Source organism: Eulemur rufifrons, chromosome 7 (genome assembly GCF_041146395.1).
Source record: "Eulemur rufifrons isolate Redbay chromosome 7, OSU_ERuf_1, whole genome shotgun sequence".
In the NCBI taxonomy this organism is placed as follows: Eukaryota; Metazoa; Chordata; class Mammalia; order Primates; family Lemuridae; genus Eulemur; species Eulemur rufifrons.
The window spans coordinates 71,183,172-71,205,743 of NC_090989.1; the positions used below are offsets into that span (position 1 = coordinate 71,183,172).

At 34.0% G+C, this 22,572-nt stretch overlaps 1 protein-coding gene across 3 annotated transcripts in view; it reads right to left on the reverse strand.

Annotated features, from left to right (window-relative positions):
- Positions 1-22,572, reverse strand: part of OPA1 (OPA1 mitochondrial dynamin like GTPase) — an 83,832-nt gene that overhangs the window by 16,330 nt on the left and 44,930 nt on the right. For all 3 annotated transcript variants that reach the window (XM_069472771.1, XM_069472770.1, XM_069472769.1), the window contains 8 exons: positions 20,042-20,207; positions 17,877-18,029; positions 16,417-16,525; positions 15,453-15,532; positions 13,524-13,664; positions 11,494-11,610; positions 10,165-10,258; positions 9,450-9,560 (listed from right to left, as the gene is read on the reverse strand). In XM_069472771.1, the coding sequence (XP_069328872.1) occupies positions 9,450-9,560; positions 10,165-10,258; positions 11,494-11,610; positions 13,524-13,664; positions 15,453-15,532; positions 16,417-16,525; positions 17,877-18,029; positions 20,042-20,207 (971 nt within the window). The remainder of the gene's footprint in view (positions 1-9,449; positions 9,561-10,164; positions 10,259-11,493; positions 11,611-13,523; positions 13,665-15,452; positions 15,533-16,416; positions 16,526-17,876; positions 18,030-20,041; positions 20,208-22,572) is intronic.

Below are 22,572 nucleotides of genomic sequence, written 5' to 3' on the forward strand. Positions count from 1 at the left end.
ATACCAACCTCTGAGGATGATGCCATGAGAAGCAATTACCATGTGGTCCCATGAATTGTCTCTTGGTATCATAACCACCAAGAAGTCATTTGAAAAACATCTGTCACTTTGAGCATATCATGTATTAGCTTTGTTGTTTCCATGAATAGGATAAGATTATAAAACTTAAAAATCATAATTTTTAAGTTTTAAAATTATAAAACTATAAAATTCTAAGATTATTTTGAATTGTGCTCATTGGGGGAAAAACAGTTTAGAAATGTAGAAAATCATAAAAAATTAAAATTCCCTTTGCCTTTAACCCACCTCTCCAACTACCCCAAGAATCGTGCTTCACAGAGGTTACTAGTTTAGTGTGCATCAATCCTCTTTTTAAAAACTTATTAATATCTTGCTTAATTTTATTTTTTCTATATATTTTTACATAAGCCAATGAACTGTTTTGTGATTAGGTCTAGTTTTTGATTAGTGGATTCTATTTTTTCCTTCTTAGAAATGGAGAGAATACACAAAAACATGATTAAAAAACAAAATGTTTAAAACAAAGTTTAATCCAACCTTTAAAGATACTATTTCATTCTTATCTCTCTGAGGAAATGGTAAGCATTATTGTCAAAGGGGGAAAAATAGTCTCATTTCTAGTTTTAAATATGTGCATTGGACTTTTGAATACATGAGAATATTTTCACAATAGCAAAAAAATAAAATCTACTTCAAATTCAATCCATATATTATTGAAGAAAACTTTGTCTTTATACTTATTTTTAATCAGTTAAAATCTGAGTTTAAAGCAAAAAGAATATACTTGCTAGTGAAGCACCGAGTACCAGTAGCATGTATAATATTACGGAGAAGTAAATAGTCTTTTAATTTTGTACCAATTTATCAAAATCCTTCAATAGTGACTTTAAAAGATAGACTTGGGCCATGAAAAATGTGCTTCATTCTAAAAGCCCCATTTTGAGTCTGGATTTTCTCTTCAATAACCTGAGAGCACACTGCTCCAGCCCCGTCATGCGGAATTCTGCCTGTAAATAAGCACTTCTCTAATACAGAAGACTCTCTCTGAGGATTACTTTTTTTCTTTGTGTCAACTCTGGTTGTTTTTGTTTGTTTGTTTGTTTTTGCTGCAACACAAAGCAGAGCCTACTTCATCTATGCAGATTCAAGGTAAAAATAATAATTCTTCATTATTTTTCCTGGTTGCTTTCATTTGTTAATTTTACTTTATTACAAAAATATTTTACAAAGGCAGAATTTAATGTTCCATTACTTTTACCCTGAAAAGATGCCTTTAAGAGGTCAAGTACTGATGACATAATACAGAAATAAGTTTTCTTATTTGTTCTGTAGTGAAGAAGAGAAACACCTCTTAATGTTTTTCAAACATACACATTTCTAGTGATAACCATTCCAAAAAATACTTGACTGTCAAAGTAAATAAATGTATTCCAATAAACTTAAAAATTCCTAATAAACATAAAAAGTTATCAAAGTTTCTTGGTGAATTGGGTAGATTGTTAACTAGGAAATCATTGCTGACCAAACACATAAGTGGTTTTGGTATGGATGAAAGCCAGATTGCAAGATATTAGGAAAGGACCGAGTAGAACAAGAGTGAATGCAGCAAATGCAAGCTGATCTATAAGAGAAATGAGACAGTAGCTTTCTGGGAAAGAAGAAAGGTTCCTTAGGATGAAAAGGGCTTCTCTCCCCTCTCTTTCTAAGTCAAGAGAAGTGGGCTAATGAAGAGCCTGTATTGAAAGACCATGATCATTCACTGAGCACTTATAGTACAATATATAACATACAAGGTATGGCGAGTTTATGAATGAACCAAATCACTTTGGTAGAGTGGATCAATCAAAACAGACATGCAAATATTTTTCTTCTTTAAATGGTTATTTTGGTTGATTTATCTAAGGTGGGAAGCCTGCATTCCACTCAAATAACACTGGCAGTACCCAAGTAAGGTTTTTAACCACTGAAAGAAAGTAAGCAGGTAAGAAAAATACTGGTTTAGGTTCAAGTGATAATGATCAAAAAGGCGGTACAGTGAGAGACATAAGAAAAAGAGACAAAAGGAAGATTGCTTAGAGAGGTGCTAGAAGCTAGAAGAGACAAAGCAGTATTAAGGTCTTATGATGGGTGAGCCAAGGAAACAGAGCAACAGTATTGAGATACAAATGATGCTACAGGGATGCTTACATTCATGATTTCTCTCCAGGACATCCTGTTCTATTCTTTGTGACTGTGCCCCCACCCCCCCCACCTCGATTTAAAAATCCCCTCTCTACCTAGGTATCTAAAACTCCACAACTCAGTGTCACCCTTTCCTCCTTTAAATCCCTTTAAAATTCATTTCCTTTGGTTAAGACCACAGAAACAAAATAAACATTTTATCATAGATGTAGTTCAAATAACTTACCAAATTTTTAAAAGTCACAGTGTGTATCAGACTCTACAAAAGAAGATATATATCAATTTTATCCCAATTAATAAAATGACAAATTGTTTTGCTATGAAAGAACTCTGGAGTACCAGCTCAGGGACAAGTGGGTAGGTGGTAATGGCAGATGGCAAGAATCACCTGTGGAGCCTTGTCAGAATATGCAAGTCAGAGCCCCACTTCTGGAAGAAGTTTTAAACACATATTTTCCTCTTTCTACTACTTTAAGTTCCAGAGTCTGAGTATAATAATCTTTCTAGGATGATTTTCAGGCTCACACTACTTCAGCACCATTATTCTCATCTATAACAATCCACAAAGATATAGCAGGTATGGGGGAAGTTTAGGAATGTGAAGTAACCAATGGTATCTTGAATCAAATTAAATTAAATTCAAAGGTATCTTGACATCTTTTCTACATGCAGAAGAATAAAATCATTCTGGCTAACTAACAGTTCCATTTAGTTATGTCTGACTACTTTTTATTCATGTTTCAGCATGGCATGAAAATATAATTCTATAAATCAGAATTATGTTTTAGAGTCAGTGAAAAAATCTTTTTAGATTTAAGCAGCTATGGCACATTTCTCTCCTAATCTTAGCTTTTAAAATGGCAATATTAGATCATTCTGCTGCTGCTCCCTTTCTATCACCATAATTTTAAAAATACACTAATACATTTGTCTTCTCATTAAATAATGATTTTTGTTACTGTCTGGTAGTTCAGAGAAAAAAGTAACTTCCAGCTGTAGTCTATATTTCTAAGTTTTTGAGTCAAAACTGAATTTCATGCACACTAAAATACAAAGGTTGTATCTTTGCTCCTTTCTAATTATCAAGAGAAAGCACAGGATGGAGGATAAGAGGAGACTGGGAAAATGAAGAAACACAAAGACGAGCCCCAATAGCATTGTGTAACTCCCGAGAGAAACAAACTTTAAGTTTCAAGAAACAATTGCTTGCTGTCTGGGAGATGCTCAGGCATCAAACAATAAAGAACAGTCAACAGAGGCAAGAGGCCGCGCACGCTGCTGTGATTCCTACTCTCTAATCCCTCCAAGCTCTAGTAAAAAGGCCAGCTGTTGCCACCTCGCGTAGGGAGTCAGCAGAGCAAATTAACTGCGGGAGAAAAAAAGCAGAGGATATTGGAAAATTCTAATTTACCAGCCTCTTTAAGCTATACTATTTTTACCATTAAGAATATTGAACTATATCATTAAAATAAGCCTATACAATGGTAGCCCAAGTAAAGGAATTTACCATTGTTTTCACACTTTAATGAGATATAGCTATGAAATATTCAGATTCCACTCAAGTGTATCTTATGCCCACAGAGTACATGAAATATGAAGAAAGACACTGAAACTTATTAGAAAACATTTTGGCACTTCCAGCCTAGCTCAATAAAAAGCCTCACCTTAGGATAAGCTGCCATTATGTTCAATTAAAGATTCTGTATCTGTTGTAGCTTTACTTTAGAATTTTAAGTATGAATACAACCACACTGAAAAACAGTATCTGGGTTTTGGGCAACTTAGATACTACTTAACTATGGTGGAATTTGACAGGATATAGTTGGAGACATGTTTACAAGTCCTACAAAGAAGATTAACTTTCTTTAATCTGTTTAGTGGCTTCACATACACTTTAGTGTTCTTTAACCCAGATGTTCTATCAAAGTCTTCACATAGTTTGAAAGTTTAAATTTCAAAGATTTTTATATTAAAGGAAGTACATAGGATGATAATCATCATCACTAATGTATATATATATCTTTCTGAATAACCCTGTGAAGGACATGTTAACTATGGAAGCTTCGCAATATAAAGGACAATTTATGTAATTATATTTCCCAAAGGCTTGAATTTTGTCCCAAATTTTTTTGGCATAGTAGTTAAATGATCAAATCTCAGCTTTAGCAATTACTATCTATGGGTTTCTAAGCTTCCATTTCTTCACCTGTACAATGAGAAAAATAACCATACTCAAGGTTGTGAGAAAAATCAAATGAGAATTCATATAAAGCACTTAACCTAAAATGTGGCATAGGAAAAGTATTCAAATAGTAATTCACATTCATAAACAGTTTCAAGTTTTGACATAAAACAAAAAGGAATTTATTATAAAATAAGGAAAAAAAGACTCTTTAGGTCCTAGAAAGAGCAATCTAAATGATCGGTAATGTCCCTTTAATTGCTGGGTATCAATGATTCTCGGATAATGTACACAGAGAGTTAAAGAGTATAATTCAGCTTTAGTGAACAAGAGTTAAAAAAAAATAAACCTAGATTCTAAGTCCTAAGCAATTTATATGAAAGTCCAATTCTTATAATAACCGAGTTAATAGTTGATAGAATATTCATAGAGCAAATAATAAAAGAATTGCATGCTGTACTGATAAAACTTAGGTTAGCAGCAAACACTATCAGCAATTGTTGTCGGTGCCCAGATATTCAGTTTCCAAGGTGGGATGGGGTAGGAAACAAATCCCAACAAGTCTGTATAATGTTATCACTCTTGTTTCATATGATGACAATCATAAAATCGATTTTATAAATCACAAAATAGATTACAAATAGAAAGAACTTTGAACTGAGCCATAATATACCAATCTTTATCTCTCCTAAGAAAGTATTCTAAAACTGTAGTCTATTTTGATAACCAGATTAGACACATTACTAAAGCTTACACTGTAATCTAAATAGATTTCTTGACACCATATTTAAATATCTATTAAAAAATCCCTTGAAATTAAATGTTCTACAGAATCAAAAGAATTTCATGAAGGTCATAATGGGCATATTTAAATACCACCCAGTTAGAAGTGTAGGTAGATACTACAAATAAGGAATCAAGGTGGACTGATGAGCTGCATATTTTATTAAAATTGCCCATGAAGTAACTCAGTCTTTTCAACATCTTCAGAGATCATGTTTTCAAAAGTCTTGTTTTCTCTAAAGTACTTTCACATGACTCTGATCCATTATCAGTTATAAAAATGAAATTACACCTTTCATTTTTTTCCTTTTATGTGAAAACAATCTCAGACTTACAGAAAAATTTCAAGAACACTACAAAGAACATATTTTTCCTGAAACATTTACTGTCATTATGCCTCATTATCCCCAAATATTCTATTGTGTATTAGCTAGGAATAAGGATATTTTCCTAAATAATTCCAATTTAATAATCCAAATTTAAAAATTGACAGTGATGTATAACCACCATGGAATCCTCAGATCCATTAAAGTTTCAATGACTGTCCTATTAATGTCCTTTAGAACAAAAAGATCCAATCCAGGATCATACATTTCATTTAGTTTTCATGTCTTTTAGTGTCTTTCAACCGTTCCTCAGTCTTTGCTTATTTTTCATGATCTTGACATATTTGAAGATTACAGATTACAAGATTATTCTGCAGACTGTGCCTTAATTTGGGTTTGTCTGATGTATTGTTATGACTGGATTTGAGTTATATATCTTCGGTAATAATACGTTCTAGAAGTGAAGCTGTGTTCTCATTGCATTTTATAAGATGGCACATGCGTTTGATTTGACCATTACTGATAATACTAATGCTGAACACTTGATTAAAGTGATGATTGCCAGGCTTTGCCACTGTAAAGTTACTCTTTTCCCTCTTTTAATTAATAAGTGTTTTCTGTGGAGATTTATTTTTGTGATTATACAAACATCCTTTTCTGTATCATTAATTTTATTCACTTATTTACATAATAACCAATTCAGGGATTCCTATTTCATTCAATGAGCTGTAATTTGTTACAGTCATTGTTTTGATGTCCAAATTGTCCCAGGTTTGGTCAGCTGGAGCCTCCTCAAAAGGGCTTCTGTGTCCTGTTAACATCTCCTCATCATGCTTCAAGCACTCCCTTCCTTTCTATACCCTAAGATGCCCCAGGCTCATCCTGTCCTTTCCCTTTTCCAGATGTGGAATCCACTGTATCTCCAAAAAGTCCTAGTTTCTATGTATGACTCCTCTTCCCATGAGCCTTCTGAGATAACGAGAGGTAGACGCCTTTTTCATTTCTTTGAGTTAATTCTTCCTAACTCTGGCTTCATAGCTTCACTTCAGTAGTGAACATGGTTGCTGTATCTTCCCTAGAACATGAAAGGACAATGTACTACTTCTTATGTACTCATCTTAAAGGACAGTTAGTGAAATCTCCAAAGTAATAAAATGATTTAAAATTGGGCAAGTTTAAAACTGGCAAAAAATATGAATGTATCAAAATTTTAACAATCTATACAATACTCTGTCCTATTCTGAAATTGTAGTAAAAGCCTGATTGTTCCCTTTCTCCAAACTCTATTAACCAACAAACTACATTCCAATTGAATAGGCTATACTAGAAACTTTGATTGATCTGTATAATACATTAGTAACTGTCAAATTTGGAAGTTTTCTGGGTGAAAGTATCCACGACCATATTCCCAAGTGTTAGACCAAAGACAAACAGTAAAGAAAAGGCATTCTGAAGACTCTTTTCCAAATAGTGGACAAAGTCATGGCTCACCTCCTTTAGTATGAGTGACGAAGCTGAGTCACTGGTAAAACCCTTGCTTCCAAGGACATTATTTGGTCCTTAAACTACCATAGTTTTATATGCACAAAAGTAATAATTCATTTTAAGGCAGTTATATGACTACTTTCTCAGGAAAACCAACGGTAGAACATAAGACTTGGCTCGACAGTGCACACATCTGAATTAGTAATACACTTTCTTTAAATAATCAAATTGGGAGTACAGAGGGATGAGGTTACACAGGCTTTATTATAAAGTATGACAAGAGACACTTATTTTTCAATCACTTAAAAATGCATATGCTGGTACATTTCACTAAAGTATTTTACTGTCTGATAATCAGACCCTGAGGGACACACAAAAAAATTTATATACATTGGGACAGTGACAGGCCTCTTCCTGTAATAGTATTAATTTAGCATGAGATAATGAACCAGGGACTTCCGAATGGTTTTTGAAGTAATTCTCCTAACAGTCCTGTGAAATAACCATTATAGCAGCCATTTTACAAACAAAGCAGCTAAGGCTTTGGGAGATTCCCTGCCTAAGATAACACAGCTAGTAAATGACAGTACAGACTTTAGCACAAACCTTCTACGTTAGCATAAACTGAAATGCACTGCCAAAGTGGTATTAAAAAGCTAAAGTAAAAGTGACAGAAAATGAAAAGTTAAATGAGATATGTTTAAAAAAAAAAAGAATATTTAAAGAAAGAAGGTAAAGGAAAAGAGAAAGGAATGAAGAGCTCAGATAATGAGGGCGAGAACAAGATCACAATGGGAGGATGACAAGAGGAGGGCGCACTGCTCAGGCACAGGCATAAAACAGAACCCAAACCCAGCCTGCTTTTTTGGGAGAGTCTAGTGACTGTATTGTAGTAATACAAATTCAGCATAGAAACTGCTTTCAAATTTTATTAATAAGAATTTCTTTCTATGTAGTATTTGCTTTCTTTTAGATATCAGAAAACTTATAAAACTGCAAATTTAAGTACACATTGAAAGAAAAAACACTTTGTTTCATGAACCTCAAATAAAGGAAACTTGTAACAAGTAAGGCTCAAGCAGAAGCACCAACAACCAGTATTTTTATTTTTATTTAATGATATTAATGTTACACTGATTTCCTTGGGTTCTCAAAGATCTAAGTAAATCTTAGTGTGCAATCCAATCTTAAAGCTAGGAACCCACCAGCATTCAAGAAGGAACAAAATATCCCCCCAAACAAAGTGACAAAGTGATTAGTAAGGCCCAGGTAGGCAGAGGTTGGCAGTGGGGGGATAGTGGCCTACTGTAGGTATTACTGCCTGACCAGGGTTAAGAGGAGGTTCACACAGCGGTGTTGATAGCCTGGCCCAGGAATGAGGAGAGTATCCGTGTAAGAAAGCGCCTGGTGCAGGGTGTTGGAACACAAGCAGGATGAAGAGGGTGTCTCCATAAAAGCATGGTCTGGCTTCAGGTGAGGAAGGAGTCTGTGTGTGTGTGGGCAGGGGGCAGGAAATAAAGGGTGGGAGATGCCTGGCACAAAGTGTCAGAGCATGAGCTTAGTCAAAAGGACTTCCTAAAGAAGAGCAAACTGGCATGGGATGCTAAAGCCTAGACAAGGTAAAAAGGGTGTCAAAGCAGGGTGAGGCTCTATGATGGTGGCCTGGTATGGGGTGATAAAGAGTCGAAACTGGGTGAAAAAAATATTTTTGCAATGAAGGGGACACACCTTCATTCAAGTTTGGTCAAATATAGGAGGACTGATCAAAATAAGCAAATACATTAAGGATATTAGGAACCAGGTTTCTGTCAGAAAAGAGAGTTACAAATATGGAAAGGGAGAGCATGAGAATAAACTTTGCAGAATTGGATTAAAAGTGGAAGTATCAGCATCAACTCATGGTTTTCAACATATACACATACATACGATTAGGAATTCATATGTCAATGTGTGTATATGTATTAATATCTGCCCACAGACACATACATAACATTTATTCCCTAGCTCTTTCCACTGAGAAGGCCTGGGAACAGCAATATTCCAGTAGCAATGATCATATCTAGTTTCCAGATCTTGATTTCTAAATACTCTTCTCCAAAAAAAGGAAGCTGGGTCAGGGAGTGAGCCTGGAACATTCTGCTATACGGAAGGACAATATTGGGATGTGTGAAACGTGAATGAGGTCTGAGAATTAAATACAGTAATGTATCAGTGTTAACATCCTGATTTTGGTGTTTGCATTATGGTTGCTAGGAGAAAATCCTTGTTTCTAAGAAATACACACTAAATTACTTGGATGTGATGGTACTTCAGGTCAGCAACTTACTCTCAAACAGTTCATAGAAAAAAAAAAAAGTTACTCGAAGATACCTGTAACTTTTCTGTAAGTTTGAGATTAAATGGATGAATAAATAAATGGAAATGGGAAAGGCAAATAGGCAGTAAGGCAGAGGGCAGGAAGAACTACTTACTGAGGTCTTCCGCCAGCTGAACTCGTTTGCCAGTAAGCAATTTAACCTTCTTCTCGCTGTCTTCAGCAAAATCTTCCAATACTTCTTTAACGTTTTTCTCTAATCGCCTAACTGTTCAAAGCAAATGAAAAAACCTGAGGAGCATTGTTTTTATGAATGCATAAGGATGATAATATTTATCTATATATGGAGAGTAAGTTTGTATTTTTCTCATCATATTAGATCTATTTCTAGGTTTATACTTCTTACAGTTATAAAGAGAATTTCTACAGTTATACAGTACTTTTATCAGCATGAAACTGATATATATTCTCAGAAAATGTCATATTCTTAAGCCAGAACACTTTAATGGAAGTGCAGATTTCCCAAAAAACTAAGTGATGCTTAGAAGTCCATTCCTAACAGAGTTTTTAAGCAATCAAGATACACTTCTGGTATGTTTTATCTCCCATCTTTTTCAATTATGATTATTTTCATTAATAAAGACAAATTATAATTTTCAGTTTTTCTAATAAATCTATTTTTAGGGACGTATTCTGGCATCTTTCTATTAAAAATGGATATTATTATTATTACTATTTTTAAGAGACAGTCAATGTCACGCAGGCTGGAGTGCAATGGTGCAATCATAGCTCACTGCAACGTCAAATTCCTGGGCTCAAGCAACTATTATTTTTCAATGCCAGAATTAGAAAGCAGTCCTTATGTGGCTTACCTTCAGTGTTTGTAAGTTGCTGCCTTAAAGTATTTGCAGTGATACCAAGCATGCGCTGTATTCGCCAGAACAAGACCACATCATTGCATTCCAACTGAAATATTAAGATGCAAATTTAAAAATGAAAACCATGATCATAAACACAACTACTAACGTCAGAACCTATATCCTAAGTTTTAATAAAAAATACTTAGACTTACCTAATATTAATATATATATTCTTACCATAGATATAAGCTACAGAACCTCTTCTGTACAGATTCATGAAATTCTGCATGATTTGAGCTCTATCTGCCCCACACCCATACAGTTGTGTTTTGATTCCAATGACAAGGCAAATAAAATTGGGAAGTAGAGAATTTCATTACCTTATATATAAGTAGAAATTCACAGCATATACCCTCAATTTATAGTTTCAGCTAACAACAACCATGTTTCTCTTAAATACGTCCTTAGGTTAACCTCTTTTCTTTGAGTGTACACTAAAGCCATTTTTGAAATTCAACTGTATATGAAAATAAATTGATATTTTTTAAAAGAAGCTTATTCTGTAGAGAGATCTTCTCAACAATTAAAATTATGCAAAAAACTTGACACTTTTACATAGGTGCATTTAAATACAAATTTCTTTTAAGTTGCTGAAAACAAAATAAAACCATTTTAGAGGTCTCAATTGAATAAGATAATTGATTAACAGAGCTTTTTCAAAAGGATATTTAAAAGTATTTTTGCTTGTAAGAAAATGCTCAAAATGTATCAGTCTGCTGCCACCTAGGGGTTATTTTGTCAAATGTGACATTAAATTATAACTCTACTACAAGAACTTTATACAGTTCTTTTAAAGCATTATTTAAAATAAGATCTAATGATATGAAGAAATAATTATGATACATGAAAAAGGTACAATAAAAATTAATCTGAAGTATGATTTCCACTACGAAAATGGATGGTTAAGTTATATACATACATAAATACACCCTCCTCCTGTATAGAAAAAGTTGAATAGAAATACATAAAAATATTAACTAAAATTACTTCTAGGTCAGGAGATTAAAAGTGACTATTTCCTTTTACAGACTTTTTTTTACACTTACATACACACACATTCTCATAGGCACTAGGGATGATATGCATGTAAGATTCAGTTACTAACAAAGTGGCAAATATCTTTAAAAAGATAAGAGGTAGATTATTCTTTATATATTATATATATTTTTTTCTCCAGATGATCCAAGGACTTAAAATTAATGCTAAAGGTGAAGTTTACTTTTAAACATCTTTAAGCAATGACTGTCAAAAAAGATTTCTTTTCAGTTTTGGAAACCTTACCTCAGAATCTACAAAATGCCTTTGGTAGTAATAAAAGCCTCTTCGACAAAGGTTACAATGGGTTAGAGCTGTTTTTAAAAAATGCCTTCTATAAACCTGATGCCAAGTATCCTTAATCTAAAATAAGAAAGAAAGCAAAAATCAAAGAGTTACTATATACTCTTCATGTTGATCAACCACACTGAGAAGTTATACATAAAATTTATTTATAAAATAGTTAATTAAAAAGAGCAATGTTTTTATTCCACCAACCATTTTATCCACTTTTTTATCCACTTCTCAAAACAAAGATTACATTTACTGCTACTTTGACCCCTTACCAGTTTATGTACTTAAAAATTAGCAGCACTTTAAGCAAATGCTGTTATTATAAACAATCATCTTGTGGAGTAGACAGGGTGGAGATTATCTTCCCCTAGTTAGAGGTAAGGAAACCAAGGCAAAAAGAGGTCAAAAGCATTGTCTAAGGACAAAGAATAGGAAGCTGGTCTCAGACCATGTCCATTAACACAATATTTCCTTTCTGATTACTAAATTTCACTGCTACCACACCAACGATCCCTACCACTTTATTACTATGTAGTTTGAGTGTTCGATGTTCTTTCACAACCACTGTCTTTTTTTGAGCATAACAATAATGTTGAGCAGGTAGAACAAAGATCATCAACACCATTTGACAGATAAGAAAAGTGAGGACAGAGAGATTATAACAATTACTAAAGGCAATATTACTAGCTAATGTAAATGTGAATATACTGGAATTCACATCTCCTGACATCTAGTTCATCCAATATTCTTCTCATGGTACTTCGTCGCTACTTATTTTATAGTTTTATAAAGTAAGCTAAACAAAATGTCATTTGAAAAAAAACTAATATTTTCTTTTTTTTTTAATTTTTTAGTTCAGCATAAAAAACTGACATTTTCTTGTTCATAGAAAGTAATTAATCCATACCCTAAGATATGGGCAAAAACTTAAAAAAAAAAAACAAAACAAACTCTTCTCTTCCACTGTGAAAAGTGTCAACACTAATAGTTACATAAAGTTTAAAAGTATAAAACTGAATACTTATTGTTAATGAGAGCTAGGACCAACGTGGATAAATTAAATTGATATTCAACTAAAAATCTCATGTAATCATTAATTTTAATCTCATTTTCAGTTGAAAACAATGCTACATGTATAACAGCTCTAACTGCTTTGAGTTTTACCAATTTTCTTTCCTTTTTCTGACCTTTGGTAGAATCTAAAATAAGTATACTCATTCCTCAAGTACAGAAATATAAATAGTAGATAATCTTTAAAAGAATTTGTGGCTTTGAAATTTTTTATATGATTGCTCCCCCAACTAGTTCTAGTTTTCTAGCTGGGTTTCACTTCAGCTAATAATATTAAAATGAGTTTTTAAATCCCTTACATCCTAACTAAGCAGGAGGGAACACAGGTTCTGAAACAGTTTTTTTTTTTAATTTGTCTCAAATAAACACCATGAAGGTAAGCAAAAAGTAGCCTAAAATGTAGACTATTTTAATTCTCATATTTTATTACAAATGAGGCAAATGAGATAAGACCCAAAGATCTTATCCAATTTAATAAAAACTTAACATTTGTATTTTTTCTAAATTCACTCATACCTAATTAACTGTAAAACATAAATATACATATATAATAATATTGTGAGCCATATTTAAATAGAAATTCTATTTTATAATCTGAAATAGTGTGATGTGGTAGGTTTCAGCCCTTTTTGTAAGAAGTATGTGCTGAACTTGCCCCAGTAAATCCAATTTTCTAAGTCTCAGTTTTTTCACTTACAAATTGAAGCACTACCCTTTAAAAAAGCAATATTGAGAATAAAGTTTCTACTCTTTACGCATTTAAAATAAGTGCTTATTGTCAGCAAATGTACATATGATCAATGTCAACTTAAGCACTGAAATATCTAAGTGACACATTAGAAGCAGTAACATTTTACTGCAAAAAACAAAGCTAAGGAAGCAGATTCATGCTTTTCAGCAATATTTATTACCAAGCTCGGATCCACTTCTACTCCTCGGGATTCAAGGTTCTTCCGAACTGTGGTTATTTCATCACTTGCAAGATAAGCTGGGTGTTCCTCATTACATTTCAACATCTTCTCCAATTCATTCTTTGTTTCATTGTGAACACACTTTAAAAAGTTTAAAAGAGGACTGTGTTTAGATGGTTCATAGTTAGGCATGTGTAAAAGCAGTATCCCAATTTTAATAAATATGCTACTATTGCATAATAGGTGACACAAAGTTAATCACAACAAGAAAGAATACAGTACCGATCACCTTCCCCTGTTCTAGGCCTCTGCTCTAGGGTGCTGCCTTGCCCTGAAACCCTGAGGAGAGAAGGAAGGCTCTTCTCTGAAGGGTTTCTAGATTCCTCTTCTAGGCTTACACACCCTTTGCACTGACACTAAAACCAATTCTTCTGCTTCTCTTGAAGGGATTTCCCTATGGGTTTAAGTTCCTTAGAAAAATAACTTACAACCAGGAGTCCTGTCTTTCTGAGTGTTTAGCCAAAGCATATTTACCACTAGTTGCTGAGGCAAGTTCTGCCATCATTGATTGTTCTAGGCTTTACGCCTAATTCGCTAAGCCTTGAAGGCCAGACACCATTTCTCTTTTGAGTTTATCTGCCTTACATCAGCTCTTTCTAATCAATGCCTCTTCCTATATCAAAGTCAGAAACCTCCGATGGATCTCCTAGAAATTCTTTTCTGACAGATCTCCTTCTCTGAGCCCTTCTGCAGAGCAGAGATAACTGATGCACCCTAAACACACGCATGATCCAATCACTAACTATGCCCACTTGCTCAGTTTTTCTTCGGTCTCTTATTGACTCACTTTCCACAAAAATGGCAACAGAATAAAAACAGAAGAGGAATACTGTCTCTTCACTATTTAGAGACAAATTGAGACTCACATCTGATAGAGAACTTGTAAAACAAGAAATGTGGGAAACTGAGAAAAAATAGGACATTGATTACATAATTTAGTTAACTCTGCATTTAAAATGAAAACAAAAATATAAAATAAATAGTGATACGCCATTTGGTAATTTTTCATTCTCTTTATCTCCCCTCTCTCAATTTTTCCATTTCTTGATCTCCCTTCTCTAATTAAATGAACTCAAGGATCAAAGAAAACAAGAAAAGAAAGTGGACTGGATGCTACCTCTTTTTCTTCTTCATTATTTCATTCATTTATGTATCCAGAGTCTATATTCTATTTAGATTCTTTTATTTAAAGAATGAACAAAGAATGAGCCAGTTATATAAGACTGATAGATGGGGAAAGAATCCATAAAAGGGGTGGAAGTTGGGAGCGGGGATTTCAGTGATTTATATATTTTCCATCTATTTACTCATTTTTAAAGTTATTTATATTTAACTTTACTATTTTGTTCTTCTGAAGTACTCATTAAATGTTTATTATGGGAAGGAATTCGACACTTCTATTTTGTGTCTGAATTTTTATACTTATTTTGTGAACAAAAAATGTAAATGAACAAAATAATCTGAATAGACTACCAACAAAAAAAATCCAGACAGAATGGGAATAAGGTTAAAAAAAATCATCGTATCGTTTTTCCCCCACTCACATTCATTGTACATCCTCTGAAATCCATATCATTTTTTGGTTATAACTCTAATCTTTTTTATGTCAAGTAGGGAATTAAAATGAATAATCAACCACAAGAGGGGCATGTTTCATTTTTTAATAATACAACTACTTCACTTAAAAAAAAAGAAAACTTTCTTAAGTAGTTTATTCTTTTTTCTAAAGATTCATTATATTTTAGAAAGGCTAATATAAAACATTCGAAATTCTGAAGATTGGTCCAGAGCCATGGAAAGGTTAAATTTTAATGCTTGAATTAAAATGAACAAAATCACACTGTCAGAAGACCAGAGATTAGTTTTTACCTGTTCTTGGGTCCGATTCTTCCAGTATAACCACCTCTTTTTCCAATCTGGGCCTATCATGTTTTCAATTGCATTTTCAGCTAGAAACATTTTTAAAAAAATTAATTCATCAAAAATTTTATCACTTACAAGTACATAATTTATAAATAATAATGGTCTTGCTTTCTTAACTACTTCAAAGTACTGTATCAACATGAAGTCAGTTGAAATAAAGAAAACAAATTACACGATACGGCACATGTACAAGAAAAAATTTAATTATATGTGTTTAGAATCTATAAAAAGTACAATTGCGTATAAAATTCCTATAAGTAGGCCAGGCGCGGTGGCTCACGCCTGTAATCCTAGCACTCTGGGAGGCCGAGGCGGGTGGATCGCTCAAGGTCAGGAGTTCGAGACCAGCCTGCGCAAGAGCGAGACCCCGTCTCTACTAAAAATAGAAAAAAATTATATGGACAACTAAAAATATATATATAGAAAAATTAGCCAGGCATAGTGGCGCATGCCTGTAGTCCCAGCTACTCGGGAGGCTGAGGCAGGAGGATCACTTGAGCCCAGGAGTTTGAGGTTGCTGTGAGCTAGGCTGACGCCACGGCACTCACTCTAGCCTGGGCAACAGAGTGAAAAAAAAAAAAAAAAAAAAAAAAAAAATTCCTATAAGTACAGTAGCAAACACACTAAAATATTTTGAATTATAGCTTTTAAGAATGAGTACATATAAACATCACATGTTCAATTTGTTTATTATTTTAAAGTAGTTACAAAGCAGCTGACCAAAAAATCCCGCAAATAATATTCAATTATACTATAATATTAACGGCAAAAACCTTCAAATGTTAATTATATTTTTACAAACATTCACTAAAGCTGGATGACTTTTTAATCACTCAGAATACTCAGAATTCAATAACCTGTGTCCCTCAATAACCCCATGTCAATAACCTGTGATAGTAAAGATACTTACTATCCTTGAGACGAGCTTGAAGAGCCTCTTCCATAAAATAAATAGCTGCATCCCACTGCTGTTTATCAGATATGGACCGGTCTTCCAAAGCATTGTGCTGAATAACCCTCTGAAATAACAAGGAAAGAAAAATATAATTAGTTTTTATGTCTCATCATTTTACTAATTTTATTTAAATTGGTATCTCAGTAAGTATGCAAAATAATAGATATATCTAAAACAGCATAGAAGTATGTCCCTCACATAAATATGTGGGAGCTCCTTTTACTTGCCTATTTGTTAGCTTTCTATCTAAAAAATAAACAGAGATTTTTCTCCTGGCCCAAATTAAACAAGCTAACCATCTCTAAAAGGGTTAGGAGATGTATTAATATCATACATTTAACTACATAAAATGCAACACCCAGAACCCTAAAATTCAGGGTTTATAATTCAGGTCATTTCCACCTCTCCTTTCTGCCACATGACCTATGTGTTAGCCTTTTCAAAAAAGAGAGGGGAAAAAATTAACCATTATCTCGCTGGTAAGAGCAATGATGAAAAGTAACAGGGTAGATGCTTAAAAGGTCTAGACAATCATAAATGTTAGTTATTGATTACAATTGAAATTGGTTTCCAAGTTTTATAATTTTTGAGTGAATGAATGAAAATGGCACCATTCTCTCAGAAAGCCAGTATTAATAGGGCACTTGACAAGAATAAATGTGGTTTTCAAACATGAAGACAAACATTTCTTCAAAACAAAATTATAATTACAACCAGCCCATAGTGAGATATACACTTTCCTAGAAAACTCTCAATCCTGTAATTCAACAGTGCCTCTCGTAGCTCTCTGAGCAAAGCAGGTGCTCAATAGATTTGATATTGGTGGTGAGAACTTTCTACACAGCAAAAGATTTATCAGGTGGTGGAGGTCAGGAGCCAGGCTTTGTAGTTAGAAAGAGCAGGGCTTGAATCCCAGCTCTGCCAATGACAACAACAGGACTGCTTAAGAACTAAATCAATGCCTGCAAAATAGTTGCTGGCACATAGGAAGGATTCCATACATGACAGTTAGTGTTATGATTTTAGAAGTCTAACATTTTATGACTCAAATCACTGAAAACCAATGTATTTATTTTCTTTCATTACTACAGAGGGTAAAATTAGAAGCAGCTATCTAGAGATAAGCCCATGAAATAGCTAACAGATGACAATTTGTGGAAGTTTAGGGGAACCTGTTCACTGCAGTTTGGCTTTTTTCTGAAATGAAAGCCAAGAAAAAAAATAGCAAAGGGTGATTTTAGAAGGGCAGAGAAATTTAAAGGGGCAGATTACAGATCACAAATCTATTTCTTTACTTATTTTAAATTCAGAATGTAATTTAAATAGTCTTATAAAAATAGGCTCCCATGAAACAGTATTAATTTGAGAAGTTATATAAAAAGTTGAGGCTGATATCCCAAATACAAACAACATACCAAGCTATCCTCTGCAAAGTCATTCCACTTGTGGCGTTTAATACTTTCTTCCTTAACAGCCTCTTTAAGTTTATCAAATATATCATCATGCTCTTTCCCTTTGGGTTCTGTCATGAAGCGAGAAAATTCTTCTTGTAGGGTCTCCCAAGCAACCTAGAAATATTTAAAAGAAAAGAGCTGCATTTATAATATATATTCTTATTTAATATGTAACATGGAAAATAACACATGTACTTAGATGTGATAAATCAGCTTATCAGAAAATACATATAAAACTACATTAACAAAAAGGCCAATATAAACTATGGTAGAGGTCTCGCATGGGTTGCTGGTGGGACAGATTTGGCCTTCTGACACATTTTGGTAGACATACACAGTGTTTTACATTTGGAAAATTAGTTGTCAATATTTAAGAATTGGGACTTCATAGGGAAATCTATATTTCCAGCTTCTCTTGAACTATCTGGGAATGGTATACCTATATTCCTACGAGACATCACCTGCAGAAGTGAAACGGGGCTGCCTTCTTTAGATAAGGTATGCTTTCTAAGTCTGCCACGGGGCTTAGCTCACTTATTTATTTCAACCTATAAGACATTTCAGTTTGCCTGCTTCTTCCACATTTAAATTTTAAAATTTAAAAGTTTAAAATTTCTTAATGATTCAATCATCTTCACATCTTTGTCTTTAAGCAAAGGCATGAAGCAATGCAACAATATTTTCAAACATAGCTATGTATTATTCAGCTTTGTATTATAGCTAACTACTAATTATTGGAGTGGAGAGGAAGAACAGTGTCAAAAATAATTGAGAACTAAATCTACTTAAAATTAAGTAGGCTTTTTAATGTTGTATTTTATATTTAGCCTTCCCTTATTTGAAACAAAGAAATTATGGCATAAAGAAAGGTGACTGTCCAAGAATACAGAGTAAGTGGTGGGGTGAGTATTAAGATCCATGTTTCCTGACTATCACCAGGGCCACAACCTTTGCACTACACCTAATGCCGAAGGCAGAAAACTGCAGGAGACACAGTCATTGCCATTTTTATGACCACTTCCACAGCTTGAATCTTAGGATATGAAAATACCTTCTCACGGGACAGGGCCCAGAAAAATGTTAGTGCCAGCAGTGAGGAGAGCTAGTGAAGTGGTGGCAGCAGCTCCCTAATTAAGAGTAAATGTGTTAAGAGTTGACCAGGGCTCAGCAGCATGCAACTTAGGCAGAGAGGCTGTAAGAGTTCACAGAAAGAGAAGATAGAGGAAATTGAGAACAGAGGTAAAGAAACTAAGACTGCAGCAGGATAGGAAAGGAGTGAAATCACACCTGAAACTGATACTTTGTATCTAAGGTAGGTATGAAAAACAAAATTATTTTTAACATTGACTCCAATATTGTGAGCAACTTCACAAAGAAACATAGGATACACTGACTCTTAGCTGGAAAAACCACTGTTCATAGAGTAATATGCATGAAAGACCAACTCAGATGATGATTATAATAATAGCAGCTACATTTCCCGGGCAGTTACTATGGGCCAGGTACTAAGTATTTTACATGTATTAACTTATTTAATCCTTGTAACAATCCTGTGAGGTAGGCAACATTACCACCCCTATTTTATAGATGAGAAAACAGAAAGGTCAAGCAACTAGTCCAGGGATTACACAGCTATTAAGTGGTAGAGCCCAGATACATGGGTAACAGAAATAGATTCTCTAAGGTAGTTTTTTATATAGCATAATCTTCTGTTAGGATCCTAACTAAGGAAATGATTATTTAAGCATAATTGGGTCTGTAGAAAATCAGTAAATGAAATGTTTAATCCATTAAATATTTTCCTTATAGAATCTCTAACTGCAGAAGATGTTCAAAATATGTAACATTCAAGCACATTTTGCTGGTTTTGTTAAATGCTATCTTTGTAAGAAGAACCAATATCCTCAGGCCAACACCATACCAATTAATAAATGTTTATAACAGTAGTAACTGGTAGTGGCAACATTAAAGTTAGTTCCAACACAGAGATGAGGAACAAAGAATAAATGCAGTATTCTGGACCAAAAAGAAAGATAGTGCCTGCGATGGGAATAAAACCTAAAATTCACAGCTCCTACTCCCTTCAGATAATGCTTCTTACCCATTTAATTAAATTATATCCTAACCTCGACTGCTTTATTAGGGAGCTGTTTATCAGTCCACTGTTTAAGCTTGATATCCACTGTAGTATTAAAAGTTCCCGAATTCATGGTCTGTGCAGCTGGAAGATAGATGTTTTCAATCACATGAGTGGATACTCTTTCCCACAAAGATTGCTGAAGGATTTCCTCCCTGAAACAAACAAACAAACAAAAGTATCAATAACGCCAAATCTAAATATTGTTTTTAAAAACAGCTTAATTGAAGTAAATTTTTATACTGTATTATGTACAATAAACTGAATATATTTAAGGTTTTGATAAGTTTTGACATGTACATACATCTGTGAATCTCAGAAATCAAGATAATGAACATATCCATCATCCCCAAAAGTTGTAAACACTGCATCTACTGTCTGTCACTATAGTCTTTTCTAGAATTTTATATAAATGCAAACATACAGCATGTACCCTTTTTTGTCTATCTTCTTCCACTCAGCACAATTATTTTGAAATTCATCATGTTGTTCTGTATATTAATATTTTACTTTTTATTGCTATATAGTATTAACATTCTATTGCATGAATTTGTTTATCCATGCATGTGTTGATGGACACTTGGGCTATTTGCCTGTTGTTGGCTATTACAAATAAAGCTGCTATGAGCATTCACATACAAGTTTTATATGGACATATGCTTTCATTCCTCTTGGGTAAACATCTAAGAGTGGAATAGCTGGATCACATGGTAATTATATGTTTAGCTTTGTAAGATATTACCAAACTGTTTCCCAAAATGGACATACCATTTTACATTCCCACTAGCAGAGAAAGAGAGTTCTAGATCCTCTATATCCCTACCAACACTTGGTGAGGTCTGTCATTTTTAATTTTAGCCATTCTAGTAGGTTTATAGTGGTATCTTATTGTGGTTTTAGTTAGCATTTCTCTAATGACTAATAAATCTGAGCATCTTTTCATGTACTTTTTTGCCTAATATTAAAACATACTTTCTATGTGTTTAATGTGGAGTACAAGACTGAAAACTTCTTGGTATAATTTTTACAATTTATGAGACCACAGCACAAAGCATACAGATGTTATGGGGTATTGCTAGATAACATTTTTCAACATTTCATGATTAAAGTATTAATATAAAAGATATATAATTACAATGAAAATTCTGCTTTAAGAGACATCTTATAAGAACACAGATCACTAAATAGAAAAAGACAAGTATTTTAATCAATAAAAAATTGAAATCTCAAGAAAATATTTATTTGGGTTCTCCCAAAATAATTTCCACTGTAACAGAATACTACAACATAAAAAAATACTCCACTCCTGATGTGGTCAGTCTTAAGAGTAACCTCAACCCTTAGGGATGCATGCAGCTCAAGGTAGCAACAACATCCCTGCTGTCCAAAAGCCAAGCTGAACTCTGTTCGGAGAGGAGAGTCAATACCCCTTCCCCACTCCAAGACTACTTACTAAACATTTTGTGTTAAATTAAGTCTACTGAATCCATGAGTTAGTTTCTCCTTGCTGGCTTTCAGGTCATTTTTCAGTTACAATCAGAAAAAAGAGAGAGTATAAGGAGAGGATGTACCACTGGGGCCCAGAAGGATGGAGACAATTTAGTCACTGAGTTAATGACAGAGAGTGAGAGAATTTAAGGAGCGAGATGGAAGACAAGCAGCTTGTCAGGGTTTCCTATTCAGATACCATTTTAAACACAAACTCAAGAAGATTTCTGAAAGCTGAACAGGATCCAGCCCCTGACTACTGGGGCTTTTTTCTGCTCTTGCCTCAGAACAGGCATTGGTCTGTTATTTCTTCCTAGGACTCTGTGGGCCAGGAGTCTATATTCTAGACACCCTTTCAAGGAAACTGTAACGAAAATCCAGACTACCAGATCCTGAACAGCCTAAAGTAACATTCTCAAAGGCAGCTGCTGCTTTCCAACCCACAGAGGCAGCTGTTGCTACCCACCCTTGCCCACCCTCTCCTGCCTTTTCATCACCAAGCTGCTGTTCCCTGTCCCAGACTCCCACTGCTTCTTTCCATCACAACAATTTTATTGTGCTCCCCATACGCTGTTCTGTGACAAATATTTCTTTTATCTCCAAACCTTTTCTGGCTCTCCCTTAAGAACAGTGATTGTTCTCAAACTTGGCCGAGTGGAAGCTGTTCACTAGCTGAATGGACTTCAGTGTTAGGAAGTGGAAGCTATGTCCTCCTCACTCCATAATCTCTCTTCTAACCGTCCTTCCTCAACTCTCACATAAAAATCCCTGGACTGTGAGGCCACCCCATCTGATTATAACATCTGCTCTCCTTACTTGTTGCTATCATCTACCAATTTCCCCAGCCTATGTTCTGTATGATTATAAGCATCTTTTCTAGCCTAGGTATTGCCACCAGCCAGGGATAACTTCCACAAATATACAAAGTACAATTAACATTGTAGTTTTATTACCTCCTTTATTTCCAGGAACTTTCCCTACACTTCATTTTAATTAAAAAATACTTTTCAAAATGGAAATTTTTTCTTTTAA